The following is a 24,910-nucleotide window of genomic DNA, read 5'->3' on the forward strand; positions in this document are numbered from 1 at the left end:
TTTTTTTTTTGTTTTATTTTGGAACACTGCTGTTCTGTCAGGGATTTCTGGGAACTCCACCACCCCCAGCCCCAAGAAGGGTCTGGCTGGAACCTGAACATCTGTATTTCACCCTCAGCAACAGGAGGTTCAACCAAAACTTCCCACAGGGCAGATGGTGAAGATTGACCCGGAGTGGTTTTTGATGGGATATTTGCTATATGGTGTAATTTTTTTTGTCCACTTCCATGTTGACATTGGGAAGGTGACAGGTCAGGAGCAGAACACTTGATGTGTCACTGGGAAAGCCAAGGGGACAGCTGGGATCCTGCCAGAGCCCTCCAGAGGGTCGGGATCTCTGTAACTCTAGATCTCTCTCTCTCTCTATATATAGATCTATCTGTGTATATGTCTCTATCTCTCTGTATCTTGTATCTCTCTATATCTGTACAACTATCTAATTTCTCTCTCTTTCTCTCTCACTCTCTCCAATTCCCTCCTTCTCTCCCCACCATATATAATCTCTCTATATATCTAGAGATATATATCTATAACTGTACCTCTCTATCTGTAGATATCTCTCTCTGCATCTACATCTCTATATACTTGTAGATACATCTCTCTAGATATCTGCAAATATATCTTCCTATATATATATATGATCTCTCTTGTATATATCTATAGATATCTCTCTCTGTCTATAGATCTCTCTCTATATGTATCTATAGATATCCCTATATATCCATAGATATCTATATATATCTCTATAGATCTCTCTCTATATATATCTAGATATATATATCTCTCCATATATATCTATAGATATCTCTATCTGTCCACCTTTTTCCATCTCTATTTCTATATAATATAGAAATATATATATATATATACATACCTAATATCTCTCTATATATCTGTAGATACCTGTAGATCTCTCTCTATCTCTCTAGATGTCTCTGTCTCTCTCTATATCTGCTGATATCTCTAGACATCCACATTTTCCATCTCTGTTTCTACATAATCCCGGTTCCCGGGGCGGGCGGGGCCGCGCTCGGCGGTGGATTAGCGAGCCTGGGGGGCCCGCGCTCGGCGGTGGATTAGCGAGCCTGGGGAGCCCGCGCTCGGCGGTGGATTAGCGAGCCTGGGGGGCCCGCGCTGGGCGGTGGATTAGCGAGCCTGGGGGGCCCGCCCTCGGCGGTGGATTAGCGAGCCTGGGGGGCCCGCGCTGGGCGGTGGATTAGCGAGCCTGGGGGATGCGCTGGGCGGTGGATTAGCGAGCCTGGGGGATGCGCTCGGCGGTGGATTAGCGAGCCTGGGGAATGCGCTCGGGGCGGCCATGAGGGCGGCGGGGCCGTGCGGGGAGTGCGGGGAGACGGGCACGGGCCGGTACCGCTGTCCGCGCTGTGCCAGCACATAGTGAGCGAGGGGACGGGGCTGAGGGAGCGGGACACGGGCCGGGACCGCTGTCCGCGCTGTGCCGCCTCATAGTGAGCGAGGGGGGCACGGGGGGCAGGGCCCGGCGGGTCTGAGGGCGCGGTGAGGGCGTGGCGGGCTCGGTGCCGGTGCGGGCCCCCCCCGGCCCCTCACGCTCCGTTGTGTCTCCCGCAGCTGTTCCGTGCGGTGCTGCCGGACCCACCGCGGTGAGTACGGGCCGGGAGGGGCCGGGCGGGGCCGGGGCTGCCCCGGGGCTGACCCGCTGTGTGTCCGCAGAGCGCTGCGCGCCGCGTTCCAGCCAGGAGCGGGACGGGGAGCGCGGCAGGGAGCAGGGTCCCCCCGCGGCCCCGCCGAGCCCCGCACACGGCCCCTGGTCCCTGGAGGACATCCTGGGCGAGGAGGATGAGCAGGACCGCGTCCCGCTGCAGAAACTCAAGCTTTTAGGTGAGTTTGGGAATTCGGGAGTCAGCCGGGTGCGGGGATGGTGGGGCTTTAGCAGAAATACTCCCCATTCCCAGGAGTTCTGCTTGGAGCTGCTCCCAGTCGTGCAGCTCGTTGCAAGGCCTTAAAGAGGTAAATATCAGATATTTCACCAGTCTCTTTGAAAGTTTATTTGCAAAATAAGGAAGGTCTTAACTTTGTTTGTAACCGTTTGAGATTACTCCTATTTATCTCTTTTTTTTCTTTTTAAAGGGGAATCAGAAGAACTGAGGGGTTTGCTGCTGAACCCACACCTCCGGCAGCTGCTCCTCACCATCGACCAGGCAGAAGACAAAAGCTCCCTCATGAGGAGGTTCATGCAGGAACCCCTGTTTGTGGAGTTTGCAGATTGCTGCCTGAGCATTGTGGAGCCTCCCGAGAAGGAGAACATCCTCCCCGAGTGAGCACGTTTTCCTTTCCTTGAGGTTTTTGTGCTGCAGAGCTGCTCCATTCTGTGTCTTTCCTCAGGGTCTGGTCACTTTGCCCCTGGATTTCAATTTGCTCTGATTTCAATTTGGAGCTGACAGAGCTTTTTAGAGACTTGGGGGTTGAACCTGACACTGTGCAGCGTTGGTACAGAAATACTGGCAACCGTGGGAAATGCTACTTCACAGTGACAATATTAAATATATTTGCATTTATTTTAATCGACAAATACTCTGAAACGTTTTTGTTCGTTGTTTGGGACGGTCAGACACCTTGACAAGGCGTGGAGCAGTTTATTTAAAATGACACACACAGAGGAGCTGAACATTTTCGAGACCCATGAGCAAGAAAGGGACGGTACAGGGCACCTCTGATGAGACCGTGGGCAGGGCAGTGCTGTTTGGGGAGCTCTGGAAACGCCTGGCAGCTGTGAGAGCTCGTATATTTTGGTCATAAGAGAGAAAAAAGCAAGAGCCCAGTCTTGCTTTTCCCTGAGACATCTGCCCTCAGTGTTAGGTTGGCTGCTCCTCCCTCCCTCGGTCAGTCAGAAGTGTGCCAGTGTTGGGGAACGCTGGGGGTCAGTCAGGAGGGGTTGTACCTCTGAGAACCCAGCAGGAATCAGGAATATTTGCATTATTTGCTCTCTCATGACCAGCCTCTTGCTTCTCCAGGTAGTGCCAGCAGCGTTCAGTTCAAGTATTTATTGCTTAGAGCACCTGATCTGGTTTAGTTGATTGTTCTCATAGTGCTGATATATCCTATAACATGTGCCTGTGTGGAGGAATGGCCCCCACACCCCCAAATTTGACCTATAGTAGATTACATTGTATTTTACGTACAAGGCATGGAGGTGGAAGCTCTGAGGTAGCAGCAGATGTGGCCGTTGAGTGATTTGAAAGCAGCAGCTTGCAGAGAGCCCTTCCCTGAAGGCAGAGGTGTGCAGGGGCCAGGCCTATGTGGGCAGGAGTTCCTTTCTGTCCAGCAGAATCTGGTTGAATCCCGTGATGGAACAGGCATCCCTGTGGGGGCTGACGTTGGAGTAGTGCAGGGGGGACTTCCTGCAGTGGAACCTGACAGAGCCCTGCAAGGAAAAGAGGTGGAGAGGTCAGCTGGGGGGCTGGCCTGCTTTTGAGGTGGTTTTGTTGTTCATGCTTAGTGTCTCTGAGCAACTAGTGACTGTGAGGATAGAAGACCTCCAGAGGAGCTTTAGTACAAATGGATTTCAGAGAAGTGAGTACCAGTACTGTAATTTGAACTGGAATTAGCTTAAACTCTGGAGATTGGAGCATTTAGTGCTGAACTTGCTACTGCTTCTGCCTACCTGCAGTAACTGTGACCGGTTCTTGCACCCAGAATTTTATGCAACCTCAGAAAAGTTTCCAAAAAACCCACCAAAGTGATTTGTAACAAGGTGCAGTTCCTGAGGGCAGCCACTGGCTGCGGGTTGTTGTTAGGAAATGGTATCCAGGACTATTCCTGAACTCCTGGCACCCTCCCCGTGCTGGCTGGGGTCCGTGAGGTGGTTACCTGTGGGAGAGCTCTGATGGAAGCGATGCCACAGCCCAGGGAAGGGCTCTCCAGCCTGGAGCAGCCGCTGTCCTGGAGCCCCCTGAGCCAGCCCAGCAGCGCCAGGTCCCTGCGGGGCCCCGTGGCCGTGACGGGGGCAGCAGCCAGGACAAGGCCCAGGGGCCAGAACTGGACAAGGGCCTGCCCAGGCCACGCTGTGTCCAAGGAACAAGGCAGTTTGGCCGGGATGGCTCCAGGAGCTGGGAACTCCTTCCCTTCCCCCTCATCCAGTTCTGCTGCTGCCAACGCGGCCATTTTTGCCTGGTGAAGATAAGGAACAATATTCAACGAGGTTCTCAGACACCTTGAGCAGAATTTAAAGAGTCTGAAAAGGAGGGAATCTGAAAGGGCAGCAGACCCTTTGGGGCATTGCCGTGGAGGTAAGGAATGGGTTTATGCTGCAGAATAGAAGCAGGACTGGCATCCTCTGCTCTCCAGCTGGAGAATACTTTAATGGAGCACTGACAGTGCTGCTTTTGTAGTTAGTTGAGGCAGAGTAGTAACTACTAAGAGGGAGATTCCTTCTAAAACAAAAAGCCTCAGTGACTGAGTTCTGTGCTTCCCTGTGCCCACACCCTCACCTTCCATCTCCTCCAGCCACGTTGGATGACGTTGGCAGCCCCGCGCATCCTTCGGAACCGACTCCTGGCCAGCCAGGAACGGACAGCTGAGGATTCAGTGGAAACAAAGCTGAGTACAAACAATCTCAGGAGCTCTGGCACACAGTGTAAGAGGTGGCACTTCACCACCCCTGCCACTTTAATCCCCCAATACAACTGGAAACGTTCCTTGTTCTGTTGTTCCAGCCACACCCTTGTGGAGTTACCTGCTTGGATGACAGTTGCAGACCGTTTTTCCTTGGCTAATTTCTTCTGCTTAAACCTTCTCCAGCAACACTGAATGCAAAATGCTTTCTCATTTAACACCTCTGCTCTCCTGGCTTCCAGTAGCTCCAGCTGCAGTGGGGACAGGAGCCTGCAGTTAGTACTCAGGGCAGAGTTGTGCTCTCAACTCTTCCCTTTTCTGCAGCCTCTTGGTGTTTGTCAGAGAGCCACATCCTCATTCCTGTGTCCTGTGACTGCTGGATTAGGTGTTGGAAGTGACAGCACTCCATTAGTGCTTGTTAGATAATATGGAAACAAAAATGTAAGTAGTTGGGGGGGTCACAGTAGCAGCTGTCTTAAAAGCAGCTCCACTGAAGGGGGTTCTTCTACGGCTGCATCCTGCAAGCTTGGCAAAGGTACCTCTGTCTCCTTCATCTTCTTCCCCAAGGAAGCTGTGTGGGCCAGTTGGAGTAGCCAAATCTGTCAGCTGAAGGTAAGGAAAGCTGTAATCTTTCCTGGAATTGGGAGAATCCTGACAGTTCTAGACACAAGTGCAGCTCCTTGTCCCTTGGCTCCACAGAGGCCATTAAACAACGTGCTTCTGAGGGCTGGGCTCTGATGGATGCCTGATTGAGTAATTTGAAGGAAAATGCCCAATTCTGGTCACACTGGCTTGGCAGGAGCACTGCCCCCACCGTGGTGATACCTGTGCCAGAATCCCCACTGGGCAGGTGAGCTCCAGAATCATCAGCCAACTTACCACAGAACTGGCCAGGAATACTTTGGTCTTCCCACAGTACACTGAGGGGGTTCCTGGTGCACTCCCTGTTTGCTCAGCAGTGGTTTGTCCCATGACAACGTTCTGCAGGATCTCGAGAACAGCAGAACGTGACGCTTTGTCTTCATCCATCGCTGGAGTCTCGCCTGGAAACGAAGCATTGAGGAGGAGGAGTCACAAGACTTGGAAATCAGGACCAAGGAATTGTCTTCACACTGAGATTTCTTGGCCATGTAGAGGGGGAAAACCTCCAGCAAGAGGGGAGGAGGTGATGGCTGAGAGCACTCAACCTCACGGGGGTTTGGGGTAAAATGGGACAGCACAGATTTCACCAGGTGCCTGCAACCAGACAACCAGTGTGGGGGGTGTTTTAACTGGGAACAAAGAACAAAAAAGCAAGGAATTGGACTCAGCCTTAATGTACTGAAAGGTGCAGGAGGGGGAAACAACTTGTGCACAGGTCTCCAGCCTTCCCAGGGCATCGGAAGCAGCTGCGGGGTCAGGTACTGAGCAGGACTTTATTGCAGCAATTAGAGGTTATTAAAACCATTTGTGGGACACAGTGCACAGCTTTTTACATCATGAGACAAAGAGGTTGGCCAGATGAATCTTAACTGCAAATTCAGACGTAATTCAGAGCTGTCCTTGAAAGAGATTGTGTTGTTCAAGGCAATGCCGCAGGAGTTCCTGCAATGGGCTTTGTATCATTCCATCCTGGATACTGTTTGCTTGTCTGCTATAAATATTTCTAAGGAGATGAGAGCATTTTAAGGTACTGAAAACAAATAGGAGCAATTCTTGCCTACAGGAAGACATCTGGTGCCTGTGATGGTGTTCATGGGGCCGGGCTGATAAGGGAACCAAAAGCTTATCCCCGTGTTTGGGAAATTTGTTTTGCTTTGTTTGCACTTATTACCCCCTAAAGATAAAAAGGGCTAAGAACCTATCACACAGAGGCTTTGCAGCTAATGGGTTTGTAATTGAGGGGGAAAGATACAGTGTGTAAGTAATTTTCCAGCCTGTACTTCCTTCCTCCACTCCATTTCCAGCCGGTGAATGGATATCCAGGCATTTTACTTATCTGAACAGGCTGGTACTTACTGGTCCTGCTTCCTGCTGGTTATGGAACAGACCCACTGGGTGAAGATGGGATTAACTGGGGAGAGAGAAGGGGGTTGCAGGAACCTTCAGTATTAAATGTAACCTCCTGATGAGCTCCTCCTTTTAGGGGTTCACAGCAAAGGCATTACCTTGTAGACTGGGTTGTGTTTTTTAAAGTCCATCCTCGCTCTTGCTTAGAGAAAGAGAAGTTTGCAAAAGGTGGAAGAAGCAGCAGAATCCAGGTAAGCTGGAAGGTCAGTGATTCAGCAAGGAAGCAAAGTGGGGGGAAAAAAGAAAGGAAGGAGAAGGAACATGAGCCAAAAGGTAAGAGGTTTTTCAAGTCTGCTAAAGAACCAACTGTAAATCAAATGATATTGGGTGGGGGGAACCCCAGACACCACTGTAACTGTAATTGTTCCAGCCAAGAGGAACACAGGAAACCAGCAGTAAGAGGAAAGATTTTAAAAAGAGCCTGCTGTAAGCATTAGGCAAATTAGAAACTCCAACTGGTGACAGATTAGAGAAGTATTCTGAGAACAGAGGTGTCCCTCGTGCTGAACACAGCAATATCAATGATCTATGCAATATCAGATGGGTGCAGTGGTAATTTTACTTGATGGCAGAGGGATTATCTGCACAAACATACCTTTTTCCTCAGCAGTGTGAGAGTTGCTTTTATCACAGACTCTTCTTTTACTGGGCCCACAGGACTTTCTCAGGATTTCGTAGCGCTCAGTGAAACGTTGGAAGGGGATCCTGGCAGACAAACACACAGTGAATTCCAGAGTCACCACTGTGGCAAAGAACTTATCTTTTGGGGGGAAAAACTGCAGAATGGCTTCACAGATCCAGTGCAGGGAATGCAAACAGACTGATGCCTGAAGAGTCACCAACAGGCAAGAAACTACAAACTCCCAGTAGTGCCTGTAGCAAAGACTGGGCAGGAATTGTGCTTGGATATGACAATGATGAGCTTCACCCCATCAGTGCTGAGCTGTGACTATCTCAGGCCTTGCTCTGCACCCTCTAAAGGTGGTCAAGAAAGCCCAGCAAGGCTGTGATGGGATGCTGAGCTCTGAGATGTCTACACTTAGATAAATGCCTTTTATGATTTAATTTTAATTGCTAAAAATGTTGCTGTGAAGCCACGTTCAATTAGAAAAATTTTAGTACATAATAGTCCACATCAAAGCATCTCTTCCCCAGCTTCTCAGGCTGGAAAGGTACAGTGAGCTCTCAGACAGCTTTGAAAGCTTTCAACTACTTTGTAGTAGTTTTGAAGCCTAAAACAAAGTGCAAAATATTTGGGTTTCCTGTTTATAAGGAAACTTTTCTGAATAACTAATATGCCACTAATTGCTGCAGAAGTGGGTTATGCTCAAGAAGTCTGGACTCACCTGACAGGGAATCCTGCTGCACTGATGGTGATGGCTTCAACTATTCCACATGCCTGAAGCTGGCTGAGAACCTGAGGCATAAATTGGGAGGGTTTAGGTGACACTCTGTGGGAGCTGCTCCTCTCTTGGGGTATCCACACCCTGACTGACCGAATGCAGCAGCACGTGAAAAGCCAGTGGGGGGTATTTTAATACTATTTTCTCATTATTTTAACATTACTGTGCACTCAGCAAATTCTATGAGTGTTTAAAGCCAAGGCAGCAACACTCCAGCTGCTTGTTTTCCCATCAGATGAGGGTCTCTAGTTACAGCTCTGCTCCCAGAGTCCTCAGCTGATCTCATCCAACTTGTCCTGCACTCCAGGAGCAAGCAAAGCTTTGTTTTGAAGATCCCTGTGAGCCCAGGGCTGCTGAGCACTCAGATCACCCTCATCTCTTTGAGGGCTGGGAGGGCAGCACCCCAAATAACCCAGGAGTGCCCTGGGAAGAGAATTTCTACAGCAACACATAAGTTGCTCCTGGAAGAGCTGCTGTGCTGTTCTGGACAAGGACCATCAGTGAGTCTGAAGGGGGGTTTTTCTCTGCAGCCTCAAAGGAGAAGCAGCTGTTTCAAAATGTGCTGTGAGAGGAGGCCCCACAACCTCTCCAGGAAGCTTCTCCGTGAGGAAAAGCTTTGGAAAAGTTACCTCTTCTCTTTTAAAAGTCCTGGCCTTGCAGTCAGCGTTGGGTTTGATGCAGCGGATGTAGTGGGGTGTGGTCCTGTTCAAAATCTGCATGAGATGTTCCAGGGAGCTCTGCACAAAACACACACAGGAGGGATCAGGGACAGTTCCTCCACAGGGAGCTCAGCTCATCAGGGGTCTTCTGTCAAACCCAGGGAGCTGGTTTTTTTGCTTTACAGACTCAGAGCAATTCTACAGGGACAACTTGAGCAAAAAAAAAAATCCACTCTGTGGATGCTTTCATCAAATTGTTGATGGTAAATTCAGGAAGTTTCCAAAAATTATAGCAGGGCCATCCGTTGACACCAACCCCTCAAGAGGAACAGGTAAGAAGAAGCCTCAAAAAGGCAGGTGCCCAACTGTTAAAGGTAAAATGAGAGGGAGTTAAGACCCAGACAATATCAGGAGTCTGAAGCTGTTACTGTTTTACAGCTGTTTCATTTTTACATCATTTACTGATCTTCATCCAGCTCCTGTTTTCTCATCTAGTCACGAAGGCAGCAGTGGAAAGCAGGAAGCTGAAGAGGATGTACCTTGAACTTGGACACCACTGTAACAACAGGTGCTCTGTTCTGGGTTTTGATGTTATTCTGGTTGTTTTCTGTCACAGGAAATAATTTTTGCAGCAGAGAGTCCTTAGAGTTCTGCAAAACATGGACCAGCTCTGGTGGAACAGCATCCTGCAAACACAGACATGATGTGTTAGAATCTGGACTTGGGCAGACACTGCCACCTCTGCAAATGACTGAAAATTCCACACAAATAGATGGAACAGTATTTCTGATGCCAGCTTTGATTTCACCACAGCTGCAGTTCCAAATGTGACCATGTCCATTCATTCACAGTCAGATTTGGGAACAGAAAACAATGTTTGCCTGAATATTTAGCAGATCCAGTCAAATGTGTGACTGCTCCCTACATTGTTCTTGTTATTCAGCTTGAGTGAGCCAGAAGCCCTCAGCACTGGTTTAAAAGGACAGTCTGCAGCAAACATTAGAAAGTCTGTTAGAAATATTCCTTTTAGTTAAGAGATGATGTTTCATTGCATCACCTATTTTACTTATTCCCTGATGGCACAACGAGGCCAAAATTTGAATACTTCCAGAATTTCCAGTAAAGTCCATGCTCTTGTTTCTCATAACCTCACCTGATTTTTTAGGTGAAATGAAGCACTCTATTTATGGTTATAAAAATGCCCTGATGCCATCAACAGTTCTGCATCTCCAGGAATGGGAGAGGCCCTGATTTGGTGATGGTCCACTTAATCCTCAGCTGCAAGGTCTAACAAAGGGATTGTTTGTGCCAGTGATGGACTGAAAACCAGAGCAAGAACATTACCCAGCTTTATACACGGCCTGAAGGATTTTTTTGGAGCAAGGTATGTACATCCAGCACACACCCCTGAATGGACTCGTTAGCGGTGCTTTGATTTGGTCTGTAAGATTTAACAGCTCTCTCTGAAAACACCTACCTTATTTTTCTCCACCATTGCTGCCAGCTGGTAGCAGACTTTGCCAGCATAGTGTGAGATGATGAAGTTGGGCTTCTTACTAAACCTGTCTCGACTTAAACACTGATTACCAGACAAGGCTTTCTCAATCCGAGTCTGGAACAGGGCGGTGTTGGAGGGTCTGTTCAGGCGACACTCCTGCAAACGAGACAGGATTTGTCACAAAGAACTGACTCTAAAAGCTGAACCACTTCAACTTAAAATCACAGCCTTTTTGCTTTTACAGCATGCAAGCCCTGGAATATTGAGGGGGGGTGTGGGGAGGATGGGAAGTAACTGAGGCTTCGTATTTGAATCAGAACATGCAGGATCAGAGCAGGAAAGATACTCAGAATGTGAGGCAGAAGTGTCATGATTATTCTGAAAGTGGAGCTCTGCAGACATTGTATATCTGACAAGTTTTCTGTTCGTATTTTCTTTGGTGTTGTGGGACAAAGGCAGGAAACTAGGCCAAAAAAGTTCAGGGTTTAGATCACACTTACCTCGTTCAGCAAGGAAAAAATGCTGAGAGGGTTCCCCTCTAAGAGGTCAAGGCAGTTCTGGTTATCCTGGTAGTTTATGAATGACCACTGCAGGCCTTCAGCTGCATATTCTTCCTGAAGGAAAAGGGAAAGGATTATCCTGCAGCAGAGGGCACCAGAGCCTGGAATTGTGTGTCTTGTGCAGTTCATGCAGTTAATGTTTAATGAGTTAATCCCAGCTCAGCTGCTCATCCAAAGCTCAGCTCGAGTTTAAGAGCAAGATGAGAAAAAAAAAAAACAAACGAGGGTATTCTTGCCCAGGTAGCTTTTGAGTGTGGATCAGATCCTGCTGGAACAATTTGTCTGAGTATTTGGGAACCTCACAGATTTATCAGAGTGAGCTCCAAGGCTGATTTAGAGAGTGAACAGAAGCTACAGTCACACAAAGCCTGTCCTGGCTGTGCTGAGATTTGCCCTGAAGGGCAAGGAACGTGGAGAACTCCACCTTAGACTGGGACACAGCCCTAAACCAACCATTGTGTGCCAGGCTTTACTAACTGGGCTCCTTTTAAAGCCTGATCCAGGAGGAAGTACAGAAAGATATTAGTTGAAATAATCTGCACAATATTTATGCTGAACTACAGGACAGTCTGTCAGGAGTGTTTAACAAGCTCAAGCTCTGGGCAGTTATTTTAAAAGTCTCCTGCCAAAAGCTTGCTCAGCACAGCCACTAATGGCATTTAAGTGGTTTGGGCCCCAGCCAGAGGCAGAGAGGTAAGAGGGCAGGCAGTGCCTGGGAGGGGAGCAGCAAACAGAGGTCATGGAGCAGTTTCAAGGCAAGTAATTGTGTGCTTGAACTCGGTTTCCATCTTCACTGACCATTAACCCCTGGCACACTGACGAGGGCAGGCAGGGAAAAAAAGCCTGGGAATGTGAAAGCACAAACTGTAGTCAAAGGAACACTTATCTCCTGAACAAATTGACAAAGCCATGCTGGGAGGCAGGAGGTGCCAGTGTGCTGGTGCCATAAAGAAAATAATTTCCCAGATTATGCAGTTAATGGCAAAGAGCAATGTGGTAATGGAGCTGCACTGGGGGGGAACTGGAGCAGCCCTGGAAGGGACTCTGTGCCCCCAGAGCACTCATGAGAACTGGAATTAGCAGTGTGTGACCAGTGAGGCAAGGGACTGCAGAGCCTTTAGCGTGGTGCAAATACCTCCTCTAGTGTGAAACAACACAATTTGTGAGCATTCCTAACAAAACCCAAAACCTGATGCACACTGAGGTTTGGTTTTACAGGTACTAACACAGCAGCTGGTTCATGGAGCTGCTCCCCTGCAGCAGGAGGCCTCCACAGGTACCACGTGGGTGTTGGGCTGACAGGGGTCTGTTGGGCTCTGCCTTCACACTGAGCTCAGTCTGGGAGCTCCCCACTCTTTTTGGGGACTCTGTGCTTGAGGAAGAGAATTAACATGGCTATGAGCAGCAGCTTCCAAGAGAATCTCTAGGCTGCACTTACCTCAAGAATTTAAAGTGTTCAGCTCTTTGAGGAAAAGCAAACAGTTTAACAGGCACAGTTTAACAGTGGAGCTGGATAGCAGGGAACAGATTTCCAGTCCCCAAGACAGAAAGCTGTGTCACTCCACCAACTGCCCCACACTCTCCTCTTTAAAAAGCCACTGTTACATCCCACTGGTTTCTGTGGCATTACTTACTGCCTGAAGGTTGCAATCTGACCAGAGGCACAGAAATACAATTAAAGTGACAAAAGATGCTGTTTTAAAATTAGATTTTTTTTTTTCTCTTAGTGGGGTCTCACCTGCTGTGCCTTCAGGTAGTGAGCTACAAAGTGCTGCTGCAGTTTCTCGTTGGCATAGTTAATACAGAGCTGTTCCAGGTTGTTTTCAGGGAAGGCTTCAAAACCATAAACATCCAACAGGCCTAGAAGGAACGTGAGAAGACAGTGAGCTTTAGTCTAGGAGCAGCTTGAAGGACTTGCAGTGAAACCAGGGTGGAATATGGAATATCCATACCTATGAAGCTGGTCCACACTGATGGATCTGCATAGATGCTCTCATTGATGACCAGAACGAGCCACTCAAACAACCTGCAATGACAGTGGGGTTGGGTGGAAGCTGCTTGCAGGGCAGAGCTCTTTTCCTGCTGTTCCTATCGGTGTCACTTGGGAAGGAACAGAAATCTCTGGCACGAAACAGCAGCACTCTGAAGGATTCTCTGCCAGTGCACAGCAGAATGAAGGGGTGTTGAGAGGGGAAGGGGGGGTTACAGTGATGGAATCCAAGCAGAAAGCCAGGGGAAGTAAATCCCTCTGCCTCCCTCTTCCCTCACCAGAGCCCCGTGGGTTGGCACGGCCGTACCTGGCGTAGATGACCTTGGCCAGGCAGTCCCTCCTGGTCTCACACTCAGCTCTGGAGCAGGGCTTCTTGAACACCTGCTGTTGTTTCCCAGCAGTTATTGTCCGAATTCTTAAGGATTCCAGTAGTTCCTCCACAGGGATCTTCAGCAGATCTCCAGTGGTCTTCACAAAGCCTTGTTCAGGAGGACAAACAGTGCCAGGTTACCTGGATGCAGATCCTTTAAGCTCTGGAAGGTTGATAGTGTAGGAAAATGACACTTCCATGAGCTCACCAACTTTAATGTGGACTTTGGATCTTTTTTACCCAAACTTGGGAGCAAGCTTTGCAAGACCAGACTCTTAATTTGGATGTAGAGTTCCCCTAGAATTTCAGGTACTCTATTTAAAATGAAGCAATACCAAGCAATTCTGAAGTTTGCCACACTGAAGTTGGTGTTTTATAGAGTCTCTCTAGTCTTTGTTACTTGTTCACCTTTTTTGAGCAGAGACCTTGAAATCCAGGTAGACAAATCAGTCATGGCCAGAAAAAAAACCAGGGAAAAAACCAGAAAATGTAGAAGAATGAGTATTTGCTAACAAAGCATTTAAGATCTTGCTAATAATAATTTAATATTAAATAGAGCTTGTGAAATCCTAGTAGGAAACTTCACTGTTCAGGACAGTTTTGGTTCTGAAGGAAAACTAGACCCACAAGCCTCCTAAAGACATGCAGAACCACCTCTATTTATGCTGCAATTTTAACAGATTATCTGTTACTCAGTTCAAGTCTTTATCATGAAAACTTCAAAGCTTTCATGTTAAAAGCCCTGCTCTCCACTCTGGGTCAGATTTCTGCAAAGTCTTGTGATGTCAGGGTAAGATTGCAATCAAGAGTCACAGTTCTGCCAATAATCCTGCTGAAATCACTGACTGATGCTGAAGTTGCCTTGACCTGTCACAGAAGGTTATTGTCTCTCAGAGCAGGGGAGCATTAGAGTTTTGTTTGCTCACAAAAACAAGCTTAAATTTTGGTTTGCTCATGACCTTGATAGTCTATATCAGCAGAAGGGTGCAGTAATCCTCTCCATCAGGCATCTGCACTGAGATAACAGGACTCCCTGGAGCATGGCATGGTTGTTGCCTCACCTTTGGTTTTGTCTTCCAGGTCACAAGGCTGAGATTCATCCACTGGATTAGAGAATTGGATGTTCCCAAGGTGGAGAAGGCCTGACAATACCTGAAACACAATCACTGAGGTTTTTAAAACAGCTCCCCTCCAAGGCAGTGTCCTCTGAGCCTTCCTTAACCCCAGGAACAGGACAAGTCAAAGCATTTCTGCACCAGAAGAAGCAAACACATTCCAAACTTCTGTGTGAGTCCCTCGTGCTGCAATTCCTGAAGGAAAACTGCAGTTCACAGGTGGAGGCTTTTAGTTAAGATCTAGTATTTGGCTGTGCAACCCGATGTGTTGCTGCAGGAGCACCAACCAGCCCCTGCTCTGCACTGACACAGGTTTCCTTCTGCAGCAATCCCACAGCAGGAGGACACTCCAAACACCCCCAGCAGCCTCGTGGTGTCCCCTCTTTGTACCTGACCTTGAAAACGTTGCTCTGCGTGGAGCGCTCGATGCCCAGGTGGCACATGGCAGCTCTGGTCACCTCGAAGCTGTCCTCTGCAAAGCCAAACAAGGGCTGGTTAAAACAGAGCCATGCACACAAACACAGGCAAGCAGGACACTGCACAGCTCCAGCTCGGCTGGAATTGTCACAAGACACCAAGGGAGCCAGAGGCAGTTTGGGTAAATCCCCCAGTACAGGCTGGAGAACCCAGTCCCTGACTCAGTGCTGCCTCTGTGGCTCTCCAGTGAGGCAGCAGGTGCTGAAGCCCATCCAGAGACGAGACAGTTTCAAAACACAGCCCCAGAGATACAAATTCACCAGCCAGAAACAGCCAGGTTGAGTTTTAAGATTTAGTAGTGCAAACTGAAACTTCAAAAGAGTCCCACTAATGCAGGTGGCCCTGGGTCACAGGATTGAACAGGACATATTTTTGCCTGCCTTCCTTTACAGTTCCAGCTGTTATTAATGGACAGTGAAACTCATCTTTACCATCCAAGTTTCTTTCAGGATTTGGCAGCCAGCGGTACTCAGCCCCTTCTGGAAGGTTCCACTCCAGCCTCTCCTCTGCAGTAGCACCTTTTGTGATCTGGAGGCAGAAAACAAGGTAAAGATCAAATTGTGCCTTTGGTATTTACAGCTCACAGACAAGGAAGAATAACATACTGGGAGGGTGATTTAATTTGGAAGCCTGGCAGACAGGGAAAATGTTAATTATTGAAAGTTGCAACTGTGCTAAATCTGGTGATTTCATCCCACTGTTTGTCAGAAATACGCAGCAAAATTAACTGAAGGCAAACCTGATAAAAAATATGGAAGTTTCTTTCATTGGGGGCCTGATAGGCAACTCTGGTCTTCTCCAAAAGGAAAGTCTGAATGGAAGCACTGCTCAGATGGTGGAATCTAGAGGGGGAAAAAGAGCAAAGATTTCAACAAAACCTCTTCACAGAATCCAACAGGTGCTGTGTTTTGTGACACCGACTGACTGTGAATGCTTTGCAGTTCACCTTCAGTTTTGTGCAAGCCTAATTTTGTATTTCATTCAGAGTTCTTAACTGCATCTCTCTTCTTCCACTGCTCTGGTTGAGAGATCAGGGTGAGAGCTTGCAGAAACAAGAAGGGAAGTAATAACACTGTGAGCTGCCAGCAAACCCAAAATACGCTCTGAAGGCAGATCAAACATTCTGTGGCAGACTTCAGCAACAGGCTTGTGAAGGTTTAAAGGAACAAGACAACAGGGGGTTGACAGAGTGACTGTTACCTGTCTAGCTGGAGCTGGATGTACTTCCCAAAGCGGCTGCTGTTGTTGTTCCGCAGGGTACACGCGTTGCCTGTGGAATTGCCAGGGACAGAATAATCAGAGTGGTTCCACTCTCCCATGCAGGACATACAGATAGTAAGGGTGATTTGATCCTGTATTTTGAGAGTTTACTTTTAAGGAGAGGACCAAGACACAGCTTGGATTTGTGTGCTAACAAAGAAAATTCCCACAGTGGCCGTTACTGCTTTTTGCTGGTAAAAAAGCCTCATTTACCAAATGCCTCCATGACAGGGTTGGAGTCCAGCACTCTCCTCTCTATCCTTTCCACGGTTTCATTGCCTTTTGGGGAGATAACTGAAGCAGCAACAGAGGCATAGAACTTCATAAGGCAGCGAGAGGTCCAGGTCTGCAAGAGAGAGGCTTGACAATAGGGCCTTGTTTTTCCCATGTTATCAGCTGTGTCAGGGAGTGAGCAGTGCTGGCTGCTGGAGACACAGTGTGCAGCTGGTGGGGAGGCTAAAGAGAGGAACTGTGTCAGGCTGATAGCTCTGGTTCAGTGGAAACTCTGTGCCACAGACACATTGAAACACTGTTGGAGTGGGAGTGCTTTGCTGAATGGCAGTTTCATTGAGATGTCACCATCTGGAAGCTCAGCCAGAATTAACAGCCAGTGTCTTAAGATGAAGGGAATATAAACGGATTTTGAGTCATTAACACCCAGCAAATCAGTTTGTTCTCAGGCTTAAAAATACCCTCAGTATTGTCCTGAGCAGGGAAGGGCCCAGGACAGGCTCTGAACTCTCTGCTCCATCTAAGTCTCTGCACAGGGTTTGCTGAGACCCACACGAGCTCCTGGACAGACCAGGCTGGGGCATCAACTCAGGTGCAGTTCCTGTTGAATGATTCAAACCCAGCCCTCCCAGAAATGACAGATGTCACCTGAAGAGCAGCTATATTAAGCAGAGTGTGTTTAACTGCAGCAATCACTTAATGCTTCACACATATTTCAAGAGAGTCACACTGGAGCAGACTGGCTACGTGCTCCATCAGAGGGGGTTTTAATTCATCTCTGCTCCTTCACTGCAATCCTCTGCACTACAAATCCCTGGCAGATCTCAAAACTTAAGAGCAATGTCATAAAAAAAAAGGAATTTTCTTACCTTCCCAGCACCACTTTCCCCACTCACAATGATAGACTGGTTCACAGGGTCCATCTGGTTTTGGACGTTTCTGTAGGTTTGCTCAGCCACTGCAAAGATGTGAGGTTTTAAATCCTGGCAGTGAAAGAGAATATTCAGATTTAAGAGAACAGTAATTACACAGTTCAACAGCAATGGGTAGCAAAGGTCATCTCACATTTACCTGAAAACAGTGCTGCTCTTTTCACAGAACTAATATTTCACTAGAAATGGGTTTTAGCTTTTAGGAGTGTTTTGCTCATACAGATTTTGAGGAGCCTGACATCTGGGTTCTGCAGAAGGACAGTTATTTCAGATACAAGCATTACCTGAGGACGAAGTGCAACATGGTAGTCTCTCATAAGCTCAGGGGAATAGAGGCAGGAGAAAGGCTGGAATGGATTTAAAGCCACGAGGCTGCAGCCAGCATTGGTGTAAAACAAGTTGGCTCTGTATCTTGCTTGAAGACATCTCAGAACTGAAAAACACACCTTCTGTTAGCACCTTTTGCAAAGTGTATTTGATTCATCCTGAGCCTGTTTGGAACAGAAGTCCTCAGGTATGTTACCTATTAGGTTTAACAGAGAATGAGGGGACCAAGAGAGAGATATGGGTCTAATGTGCATAACAATGTCTTCAAGAGTTGCCCTTATTTATAAAAATCTTAAGGGATTTGCTATTCCATTCAATAAATCCTGGTTGTTGTTTTTTTCACACAGTCCTAGAGGGCAAATCTGTTCCCTTGCAGAACAAATAGGCAAGAACTCCCCATCTCTGCTAGGAACAGGCCTTAGCTGCTTCTAACAGCATCATCTTTAAAAGTTGAAGGAGGAATTTACTTTTTAAAACCAATTTCATGGCTATATTTGGAATCTAAGTTAGAGCTCGTTTTCTGATGTGTTCAGTAACACCAACCTGCAGTGCCAAGGTCCTGCAGGAGTCCTGCAACAGTGTTAACTCACACCTGGCTGCCTGAACCAACACCACCCATGTGAGCTCTGCATGCAGAGTGTGCTAAGAGTGACTTTCAAAGGCTCAGAACAGGCTTTAATAGGCTTTGAATCTTTAACTACTGTGTTCATGGCAGTATTAATGCAATGAGAGCAGGAACTACCCCGGATCAGTAGCCAGGGAAAGTGATTCCTCAGGAGATCCTCCCCTGGCTGCTCCTACCTGTCGTGGTTGTCACTGGATTAACTTTGGTGAGGTCATCAAAAAGGTGCAGTTTCTCTTCATCACTGAGGAAGGCTCTAACTTCTTCTTCAAATGATTCACTGAGGTCATTCTGGATGAGAGAGTTTCCCTTTTGGCCGTTTTCCTAGAGAGGGTGTCAGATCAGCACCAGTCAAAGGCTGAATCCAGCTGGACTTTCACCTCATCCACTATTCCAGCTCTTCTACTGCTCCCGTGTCCAACTGTGGACCAGCACAACTGCAGTTTTCCCAGCAGAGACTTTCATTTTCAGGGTACACACACCACAGCCAGGGCAGAGAAATGGTGGTGCTGGAAGAGCTGGCCTGCATTAGCTGAAGATTTGTCCCCTTTGAATCACCAAAAGTGTTCAGATCTTTGCCTCTGGGCTCCCGTGCCCTTGACAAGATTGGCTGGAAGGACACACTTATTGTACAAACATAATGGAAAACTAAGAGAGGTTCCAGGTCCTGTTTGTCATTTCCAGGGAAAGGAGAGGTTAGATAAGAAAATGAAGAAGGAAATAAATACCCCTAAGGATGTGCTAGGTACCTGCCCTGTTAAAGCCAAGGGCACAACAAAGATCCCTGCCTGCTGTTGGTAGCACAGCTCAAACCCACAGTAAAGAGGTCCAGTCAATTCATGAAGTAGGGTTGAATATTTATTAGTAGTTACCTAATCTTGACTGCATGGAAATAAGCCAAGAATTCTTTCCTGGCAGTAAAATTTAATTAGCACACACAATTCCTGGTTTTCTCTTTACCTGCTTTGGCATGTTGTCCAGGCCTGTGGATGGGAATGCTGGAGAGGAGCCTTACTTTAGGGTACTTCATTCAAATCAGACTGAAGGATGCTTAAATAAGAAAAAAAGGCATTTAGAACCAAATAACTCTGGACATGTCATTCTCCAGAGGCAAAGCCCAAAGGCTTCAGACAGAATTACTGATCCCAGTGGGACCAGGCAACACTGGAAGCCTACCCAGACTATCAGTGACAGTCACATGTTCTGCTGCCCCTGCAAATAAAGCTGATTTGGAGAGAATAATGAACCTTTCCTTACATCAGGAATAAAACACTTTGTTTCTCTTGAATTAATAAGGCAAGGCTTCTGGGCAAGAAATTGCAACTTTTTGTTAAATTCCTTCTGTTTGCCCAAACAGGAAAGATTTGTGGTCTGACGGCATCGGAGGAGCCGCCAGTGCTTTTGGAAAGGCTGTGACTCAGAGAAGTTTGTACTGCAGCAGAAACGAGATAGGCTGCTGTCCCCTTCCTGCTTCCTCTGGAAAACTGTGGAGCCAACCCAAGGTGAGTCAAGCCCTTCAGATTTCTGTGGTAAGCACAGAGATTCCAGTCACAGAGCCAGGAAGAATTCTGTCCTTCCAGCAGCCGAAGCTGCCATTACTACCACTCTATTTCTAATTCTATCTCTATTTTTAATTCCATTCTAATTTTAATTCTATTCCAATTCTATTATAGTCTATTATAATTATATGCTATTCCAATCCTACTATACGATATTCTATTTTAATTCTATTCTAATATATAATATTCTATTCCAATTCTATTTATATTTTTCTATTCGATTCGATTCTATTCTATCCTATTCTATTCTATCCTATTCTATTCTATTCTATTCCTATTCTCTATTCCTGTTCCATTCCTTATTCCATTCTTACCTGGCATGAAAACACCACTTAGCGCCACGTTCGATCCCTGAGCTGATGCTCGCAGAGCTCGGGGCACCCCGCGACCCCCATCCCAAATCCCCCCGGCCCATGCCGGTTCCCCGGGAGCGGCCTTTGTGTCTGTGCGGGATCCCGGGGGACGCGGGATCCCTCCCGGCCGCTCCCTGCGGGTGTCGGCAGCCCAAGGTCGCTGCCGCCGGGGCCGGAGCGGGGCCGGGGTTGGAGCGGGCGGGCGATCCCGGCGGCGGCGATCCCGGGGCGGCGGGAGGCAGGGGACGGGATGGGAGGGATGGGATGGGACGGGACGGGCGGGGTGGGACGGAAGGGGCCGGTGCGGGACTTACCGCGGGCGGCAGGAGCGGGGCCGGGCGGGAGCGGGGCAGCGGCGGGCGGAGGAGGCGGAGGCTCGGGCGGGGACTCGGGCGGGGATTCGGGAGCTGCGGAAGCGGCTCCGCTGGCGAAAGTGCGGGCGGCGAGCGCGGCCGGGCTTTACCTGCGGGCCGGGGCGATGCGGGACACACACACGGCCCGGCCCCGGCGGTCTGTGCCATCGCCCCCCGCGCCGTCCCCGCTCCCGGTAAGATCCCGCGGGGGAGACAAAACCCGCTGGCTTTGAGCTCTTAATTAACGCTGTGGACGTTTCACGGGTGTTCTCCCGGAGGCGGAGGAGCCGGGCTGGGCTGGGGCTGCCTCAAAGAGGTGCCAGGGGGGATCTCAGCCGCCGGGTTTGTTGCTGACCTGGCATCGCAAAGTTCCTTAAGGTCGCGTTTTTACATAACTGTTTCATTTACACTATAGAGGAGATGGCAAAGTGTGTTCTGCAGAGCGGGACATACAGTAAGATTATTCGCGATGGGAATATTCAGTGGAGTATCTGGTATTTAGAGATCTTAAGCACAAATAATGGAATCTTGGAGCACAGCAGGATGGGTAATGCTGGAGCTTGTCCAGGTTTTCCACGTGCCTGTAACTCTGCTCAGCTTCCCAGGCCACTGTTTCCAGCTCGGGGGGTGCTGCTCTGTGTTCTTTAAATTGAAAAGTAACTCAATAACTCCTGAAATCAATGGTGTTTTAATGAACTGGTATGTAAGATTCCTTTTTAAGGAGTTTTGACCCCCCTGTTCTGTGAACGATCGTGGACCAGAGCAGAACTTAAAGGGTTACCAAAGCAAAGGACATTACCAGAAGGGAAGAGAATGTGGCAGAAGGTGGGAGGAAGTGTCTAGAAGGTGAATAGAGCCAAAGGTTGCATGATCCAGAACAAGATGATTGAAGAAAAGAAGAAAGCTGACAGGTGTAAAGATGAACACTAGTTTGTTAGTGGGTAGAAGTATGCATACTGTAAATTTATAGGGCCAAGTATTGCTTGTTGATAGGTTGAAGATGCTTAGCTCACAAACCAGAAATGAAACTAGTTCCTCTGTAAATAGAGGCTTGAAATAAATAATGAAGGATTCTCTTGCTGACCAGCGAGGGTGTCCGTGCCTCAGTCGCTACACTGTGCTGCAAAACTAACTCAAGGTCACGTTTGTGTTTTCAGAGGAAGAAAGAAGAATGTCCCAAAAACAGCTGAAAGAAGCCTTTATCAGCAACCTGAACGGAACTAGTTTGCTGGAAATTTCCGTGGGCTTGTCCCTGCCTCCCCTGTGCCTGCTCTGCAGAGGGCTCCTCCTGATTCTGTACCACCTGCACTATGGAAAACCTGTAAGTTCAAGGAAACACAGCCTGCTGCTGGACTTCCTGGTGCTGGTATCTCCTCTGCTGTTCTCCTGCACGGTCTTGTCTCCAGTCCTCTTTTTCGTGCCAGTTCTCCTCGCCGCCTTCTGCGCCGGAATATTTTCCAAAATATGCAGCCAGAGAAAACAGGAGACCAGAGTGCCCTTGGGGCAAATTGTAAAAGAGTTCCAGCAGACATGCTTGGATCCCGAATACATTCCAGCAGTAACCGTGTTCCGTGTCTATGTCAACGTGCTGACAGCCATCAGCATTTTGGCCGTGGATTTCCCGCAGTACCCCAGGCGATACGCCAAAGCCGAGACCTACGGCACGGGAGTGATGGACCTGGGGGTCGGAGCTTTCATCTTTGGCAACGCTCTCGTTTGTCCTGAGGTGCGACAGAAGCCTCATGTGACACAGCCCAAGTTTTCCAACCTGGCCAGGCAGCTCTTTTCCGTTTGGCCCTTGGTTTCCCTCGGCGTGGGGCGACTGCTGAGTGTTAAATCCGTAGATTACCACGAACACACGTCGGAGTACGGAGTGCACTGGAATTTCTTCTTTACCTTGGCTTCTGTGAGACTTGCAGCATCTCTACTTTTAGCCATATTTCCTAAAAATAAGTCTTGGATCGTGGCTCTAGCTCTGGCTGCACTTCATCAGCTCATTCTCAACACTACCTCTCTGAAGACGTTTCTGCTGCACGGGAGCAGCGGCAGGGACAGCAGGGTTGGATTTCTGGATGCCAACAGGGAGGGGCTGCTCTCTCTCATTGGGTATCTGGCCACCTACCTGGCGAGTGTCCAGGTGGGGCTGTGGCTGCTGCAGTGCAGGAGCTCAGTGAAGGGCTGGCTCGGGGCACTGCGGGTCCTGGCCCTGACAGTCGTGGTGCTGTTCGTGTCCCTCCACGTGTCCCAGGCGCACGCGGACCCCGTGTCCCGCCGGATGGCCAACCTCTCCTTCTGCCTGTGGGTCATCGCCCACTCCCTGATGTTATTTGTCTTCTTTGTAGCCACTGATCTCACCTTGGTGTTCACAAAGCTGCTGGTGAAGGGCTCCAGCGTGCCCTGCAGCTGGAGCGTTGGGAAGCCCCCGAATTCCAACAAAAAGCTCGGAACAGCGGCCGCGCCGGTGGGAAGGGAAGGCGAGCTGCCACACCCCTGCCTGATCAGTGCCATTAACAAAAACCAGCTGCTCTTTTTCTTGCTGGCAAATGTCATGACCGGTGCTGTGAATATCCTGGTAGATACAATCCACAGCAAGGCTGCCTTTGCACTGTGCATATTGCACTTGTATATGTTTGTTAACTGTTTAATTATGTCTATATTGCACGCCAAAAATATAGCATTAAAGTTTTGGTGATTTCCACTCTGAGTGGACTAGTTGGACTTTGCTGTAGTTGAATGGTGGTATATGGAAAAATTAGTATTTTTCCTCCCTTTTCCTATATTGCAATAATTTATAATTTACTATAGATTTTTATTATTTAGTATTGATTATTTTTTAATGGTCCTCGTTACCAGATTATACAGTCGATGCTGTTACCTGTTGGAAGTTGTTACATGCTTTCCTGAAAACTTAGGTTTTGAGATTGCTGAATATTCCTGCTGCTCCTAGGAGTGAATTATATTTACAGTTAGTGAACTGTGCTCATACCCAAGGGCTGGTGGAATTAGGTAGCGATGTATGGAGGAGAAGCCAGATGAAAAGGAAGAAAATGAGTAATTATATAGAGAGAGAGGCTTAGCTGTGTCAAGATTTACGTAGTTAAGGCCCTGGAATAAATAATAGATAAGAATAATTCTTTATACAAAATATATTGAATAAGTGGATACTTAAAAATGTTTTTGGCCCCAGTCCTGCAAAGATTTATGCATATGCTTGACTTTGATGGTAGTAATTGTATGTGGAATGTTAATCACATACCGAAATCTAAATTAGCCTTTGAATTAAAGCTAAGTTTTATTTCCATCCTCTCTGATGAATACAAATGAAGACCCTGGATAAAGTGTGATGCTCTGAAGGATAAACTCTACTGCACATGAATTCATAAAGCAGTTGTTGGAGGTTGTGGTGCAGATAATAAGAGCAGCACAGCCTTTTATAAGAAAATACAAAGATCCCAAACTCATTCACCCCCAACCTGCAGGACCAGCACGTTGTGACAGCTCATCTTTAGGAACTCTGTAAAATAGGGACTTCAGCTTTCAAAGAACTCAGGGCCCACCTCCTTTTCTGTAAAATGACTTGAAACAGCAGCTCACTGAGTACTGTATTTTGTCAGCAGAGATGTCTTCCAGGGGGAATATTTGGCATTAATTTTTATTAGCAAACAAACAGGGTGCAGGTGGAAAAAAGGGCAATGCAGTGGCAGGACCTTGGCAAGGGATGTGCTCAGTTTCTCTCTCTCAGTCTTCCTGCAAGGCCAGAGCAGAACCCCTTCTTTGTGACAGTTCTTCCTGATCTCATAAGGTTGCCAAGAAGAGAAATATATTTAAAGAGCGTGAGGAATTCAATAATGGGATATAAATACTTTAGAATACAAATGGTAGCTGATGATAGATGGCTGATGTCAGTCCAGTTACAGCAGTGCACAGGGGCCATATTTCATATTTCTCCTCTCTATCAATTGTGATGAATCATAAAACCTTTGGAGATTGAGCCTCTAAATCAGATTCCTTAAGGCAGCCATGCTGTGGAAGATTCCTAAACTTGTGAGGTTCTCTAAGCCCCTGGCCAACAGAAGGGTGAAGTCTGAGGATTAAAAGCTGTGGCCATGCTGAGTTCCTGCTTGTTTGCTTCCAGGTGAAATCCAAGTAGTCTCCAGAATTAAAGAGATCCAGCCTGGTTTATCCTGGGAACAAATGCAATAATTGGCAACAATGTCTTAGAAACAGTTGTGTGTTTACAGCAGTTTGCTGGTAACTGGTGGATGTATTTATTTTAAAGCACTTTCTAGCCTTGCCTAGGGAAGAAAGGCCTCCCTCGTGAACTGAACGGCACTACTCGTTTATGCAAATTTACTCATGGATATTAATTTTTGAAATATTTCAAGCCCAGGCCCTGCAGTGAGTTCTGCCTGTGAGCACAAGCCTATGGGTGTGATTCAGAACCAAGGCATGAACTGGGTGTGACAGGCAGAGCTGTGTCTGGACAGGCACAAGCTGCCCAGGTGCCAAGTGCACTGGGTGAAGCAGAAATGCCGTGGGAGGTCTGGGCTGTCTGGGCAGAG

The 24,910-nt window shown here is 47.8% G+C and overlaps 3 protein-coding genes across 8 annotated transcripts; 2 read left to right on the top strand and 1 right to left on the bottom strand.

Moving 5' to 3' along the window:
- Positions 1-1,166: 1,166 nt before the first annotated feature.
- On the top strand, positions 1,167-7,732 carry ZNHIT3 (zinc finger HIT-type containing 3). The gene is made up of 4 exons (XM_032707387.1): positions 1,167-1,395; positions 1,588-1,619; positions 1,690-1,857; positions 2,107-7,732. The coding sequence occupies exons 1-4, from the start codon at positions 1,316-1,318 to the stop codon at positions 2,295-2,297; spliced, it is 471 nt and encodes a 156-aa protein (XP_032563278.1). The 5' UTR covers positions 1,167-1,315; the 3' UTR covers positions 2,298-7,732.
- On the bottom strand, positions 2,571-20,354 carry MYO19 (myosin XIX). 3 transcript variants are annotated; one of them, XM_032707381.1, is made up of 25 exons: positions 20,310-20,354; positions 19,044-19,133; positions 18,263-18,407; positions 17,419-17,567; positions 17,072-17,185; positions 16,185-16,317; positions 15,912-15,981; positions 15,451-15,553; positions 15,143-15,239; positions 14,630-14,706; positions 14,181-14,271; positions 13,057-13,228; positions 12,712-12,785; positions 12,498-12,619; positions 10,700-10,813; positions 10,179-10,355; positions 9,241-9,387; positions 8,672-8,779; positions 7,986-8,056; positions 7,235-7,344; positions 5,470-5,633; positions 4,712-4,841; positions 4,467-4,552; positions 3,847-4,146; positions 2,571-3,400 (listed from the first exon to the last, which is right to left on the bottom strand). In XM_032707381.1, the coding sequence occupies exons 2-25, from the start codon at positions 19,053-19,055 to the stop codon at positions 3,272-3,274; spliced, it is 2,895 nt and encodes a 964-aa protein (XP_032563272.1). In that variant the 5' UTR covers positions 19,056-19,133; positions 20,310-20,354; the 3' UTR covers positions 2,571-3,271. The 3 variants fall into 3 exon arrangements, with proteins under 3 accessions (XP_032563272.1, XP_032563271.1, XP_032563273.1); XM_032707380.1 differs by lacking the exon at positions 20,310-20,354 and adding an exon at positions 19,957-20,117; XM_032707382.1 differs by lacking the exons at positions 2,571-3,400; positions 3,847-4,146; positions 4,467-4,552; positions 4,712-4,841; positions 20,310-20,354 and adding exons at positions 6,738-6,835; positions 19,957-20,120 and having other exon boundaries at positions 5,556-5,633.
- On the top strand, positions 7,824-23,052 carry PIGW (phosphatidylinositol glycan anchor biosynthesis class W). Of its 4 annotated transcripts, XM_032707383.1 has the most exons (5): positions 7,824-9,269; positions 9,935-10,085; positions 14,200-15,257; positions 19,441-19,585; positions 21,506-23,052. In XM_032707383.1, the coding sequence occupies exon 5, from the start codon at positions 21,520-21,522 to the stop codon at positions 23,038-23,040; it is 1,521 nt and encodes a 506-aa protein (XP_032563274.1). In that variant the 5' UTR covers positions 7,824-9,269; positions 9,935-10,085; positions 14,200-15,257; positions 19,441-19,585; positions 21,506-21,519; the 3' UTR covers positions 23,041-23,052. The 4 variants fall into 4 exon arrangements, with proteins under 4 accessions (XP_032563274.1, XP_032563276.1, XP_032563275.1 ...); XM_032707385.1 differs by lacking the exons at positions 7,824-9,269; positions 9,935-10,085; positions 14,200-15,257; positions 19,441-19,585 and adding an exon at positions 20,396-20,542; XM_032707384.1 differs by lacking the exons at positions 7,824-9,269; positions 9,935-10,085; positions 14,200-15,257; positions 19,441-19,585 and adding an exon at positions 20,495-20,542 and having other exon boundaries at positions 21,070-23,052.
- The last annotated feature ends 1,858 nt before the right edge of the window (positions 23,053-24,910 follow it).

This window comes from Chiroxiphia lanceolata, chromosome 20 (genome assembly GCF_009829145.1).
Source record: "Chiroxiphia lanceolata isolate bChiLan1 chromosome 20, bChiLan1.pri, whole genome shotgun sequence".
Classification (NCBI taxonomy): Eukaryota; Metazoa; Chordata; class Aves; order Passeriformes; family Pipridae; genus Chiroxiphia; species Chiroxiphia lanceolata.

Excerpts from the sequence above, each read along its gene's own strand:
- PIGW (XM_032707383.1), top strand. The coding sequence starts at position 21,520 with ATGTCCCAAAAACAGCTGAAAGAAGCCTTTATCAGCAACCTGAACGGA.
- MYO19 (XM_032707381.1), bottom strand. Across the intron at positions 17,186-17,418 it reads ATGTTGCACTTCGTCCTCAG|GATTTAAAACCTCACATCTT; the intron begins GTAATGCTTGTA and ends TTTCACTGCCAG. Across the intron at positions 12,786-13,056 it reads GCCAAGGTCATCTACGCCAG|GTTGTTTGAGTGGCTCGTTC; the intron begins GTACGGCCGTGC and ends CTGTCATTGCAG.
- ZNHIT3 (XM_032707387.1), top strand. The coding sequence starts at position 1,316 with ATGAGGGCGGCGGGGCCGTGCGGGGAGTGCGGGGAGACGGGCACGGGC. Across the intron at positions 1,396-1,587 it reads CCGCGCTGTGCCAGCACATA|CTGTTCCGTGCGGTGCTGCC; the intron begins GTGAGCGAGGGG and ends TGTCTCCCGCAG. Across the intron at positions 1,858-2,106 it reads GCAGAAACTCAAGCTTTTAG|GGGAATCAGAAGAACTGAGG; the intron begins GTGAGTTTGGGA and ends TTCTTTTTAAAG.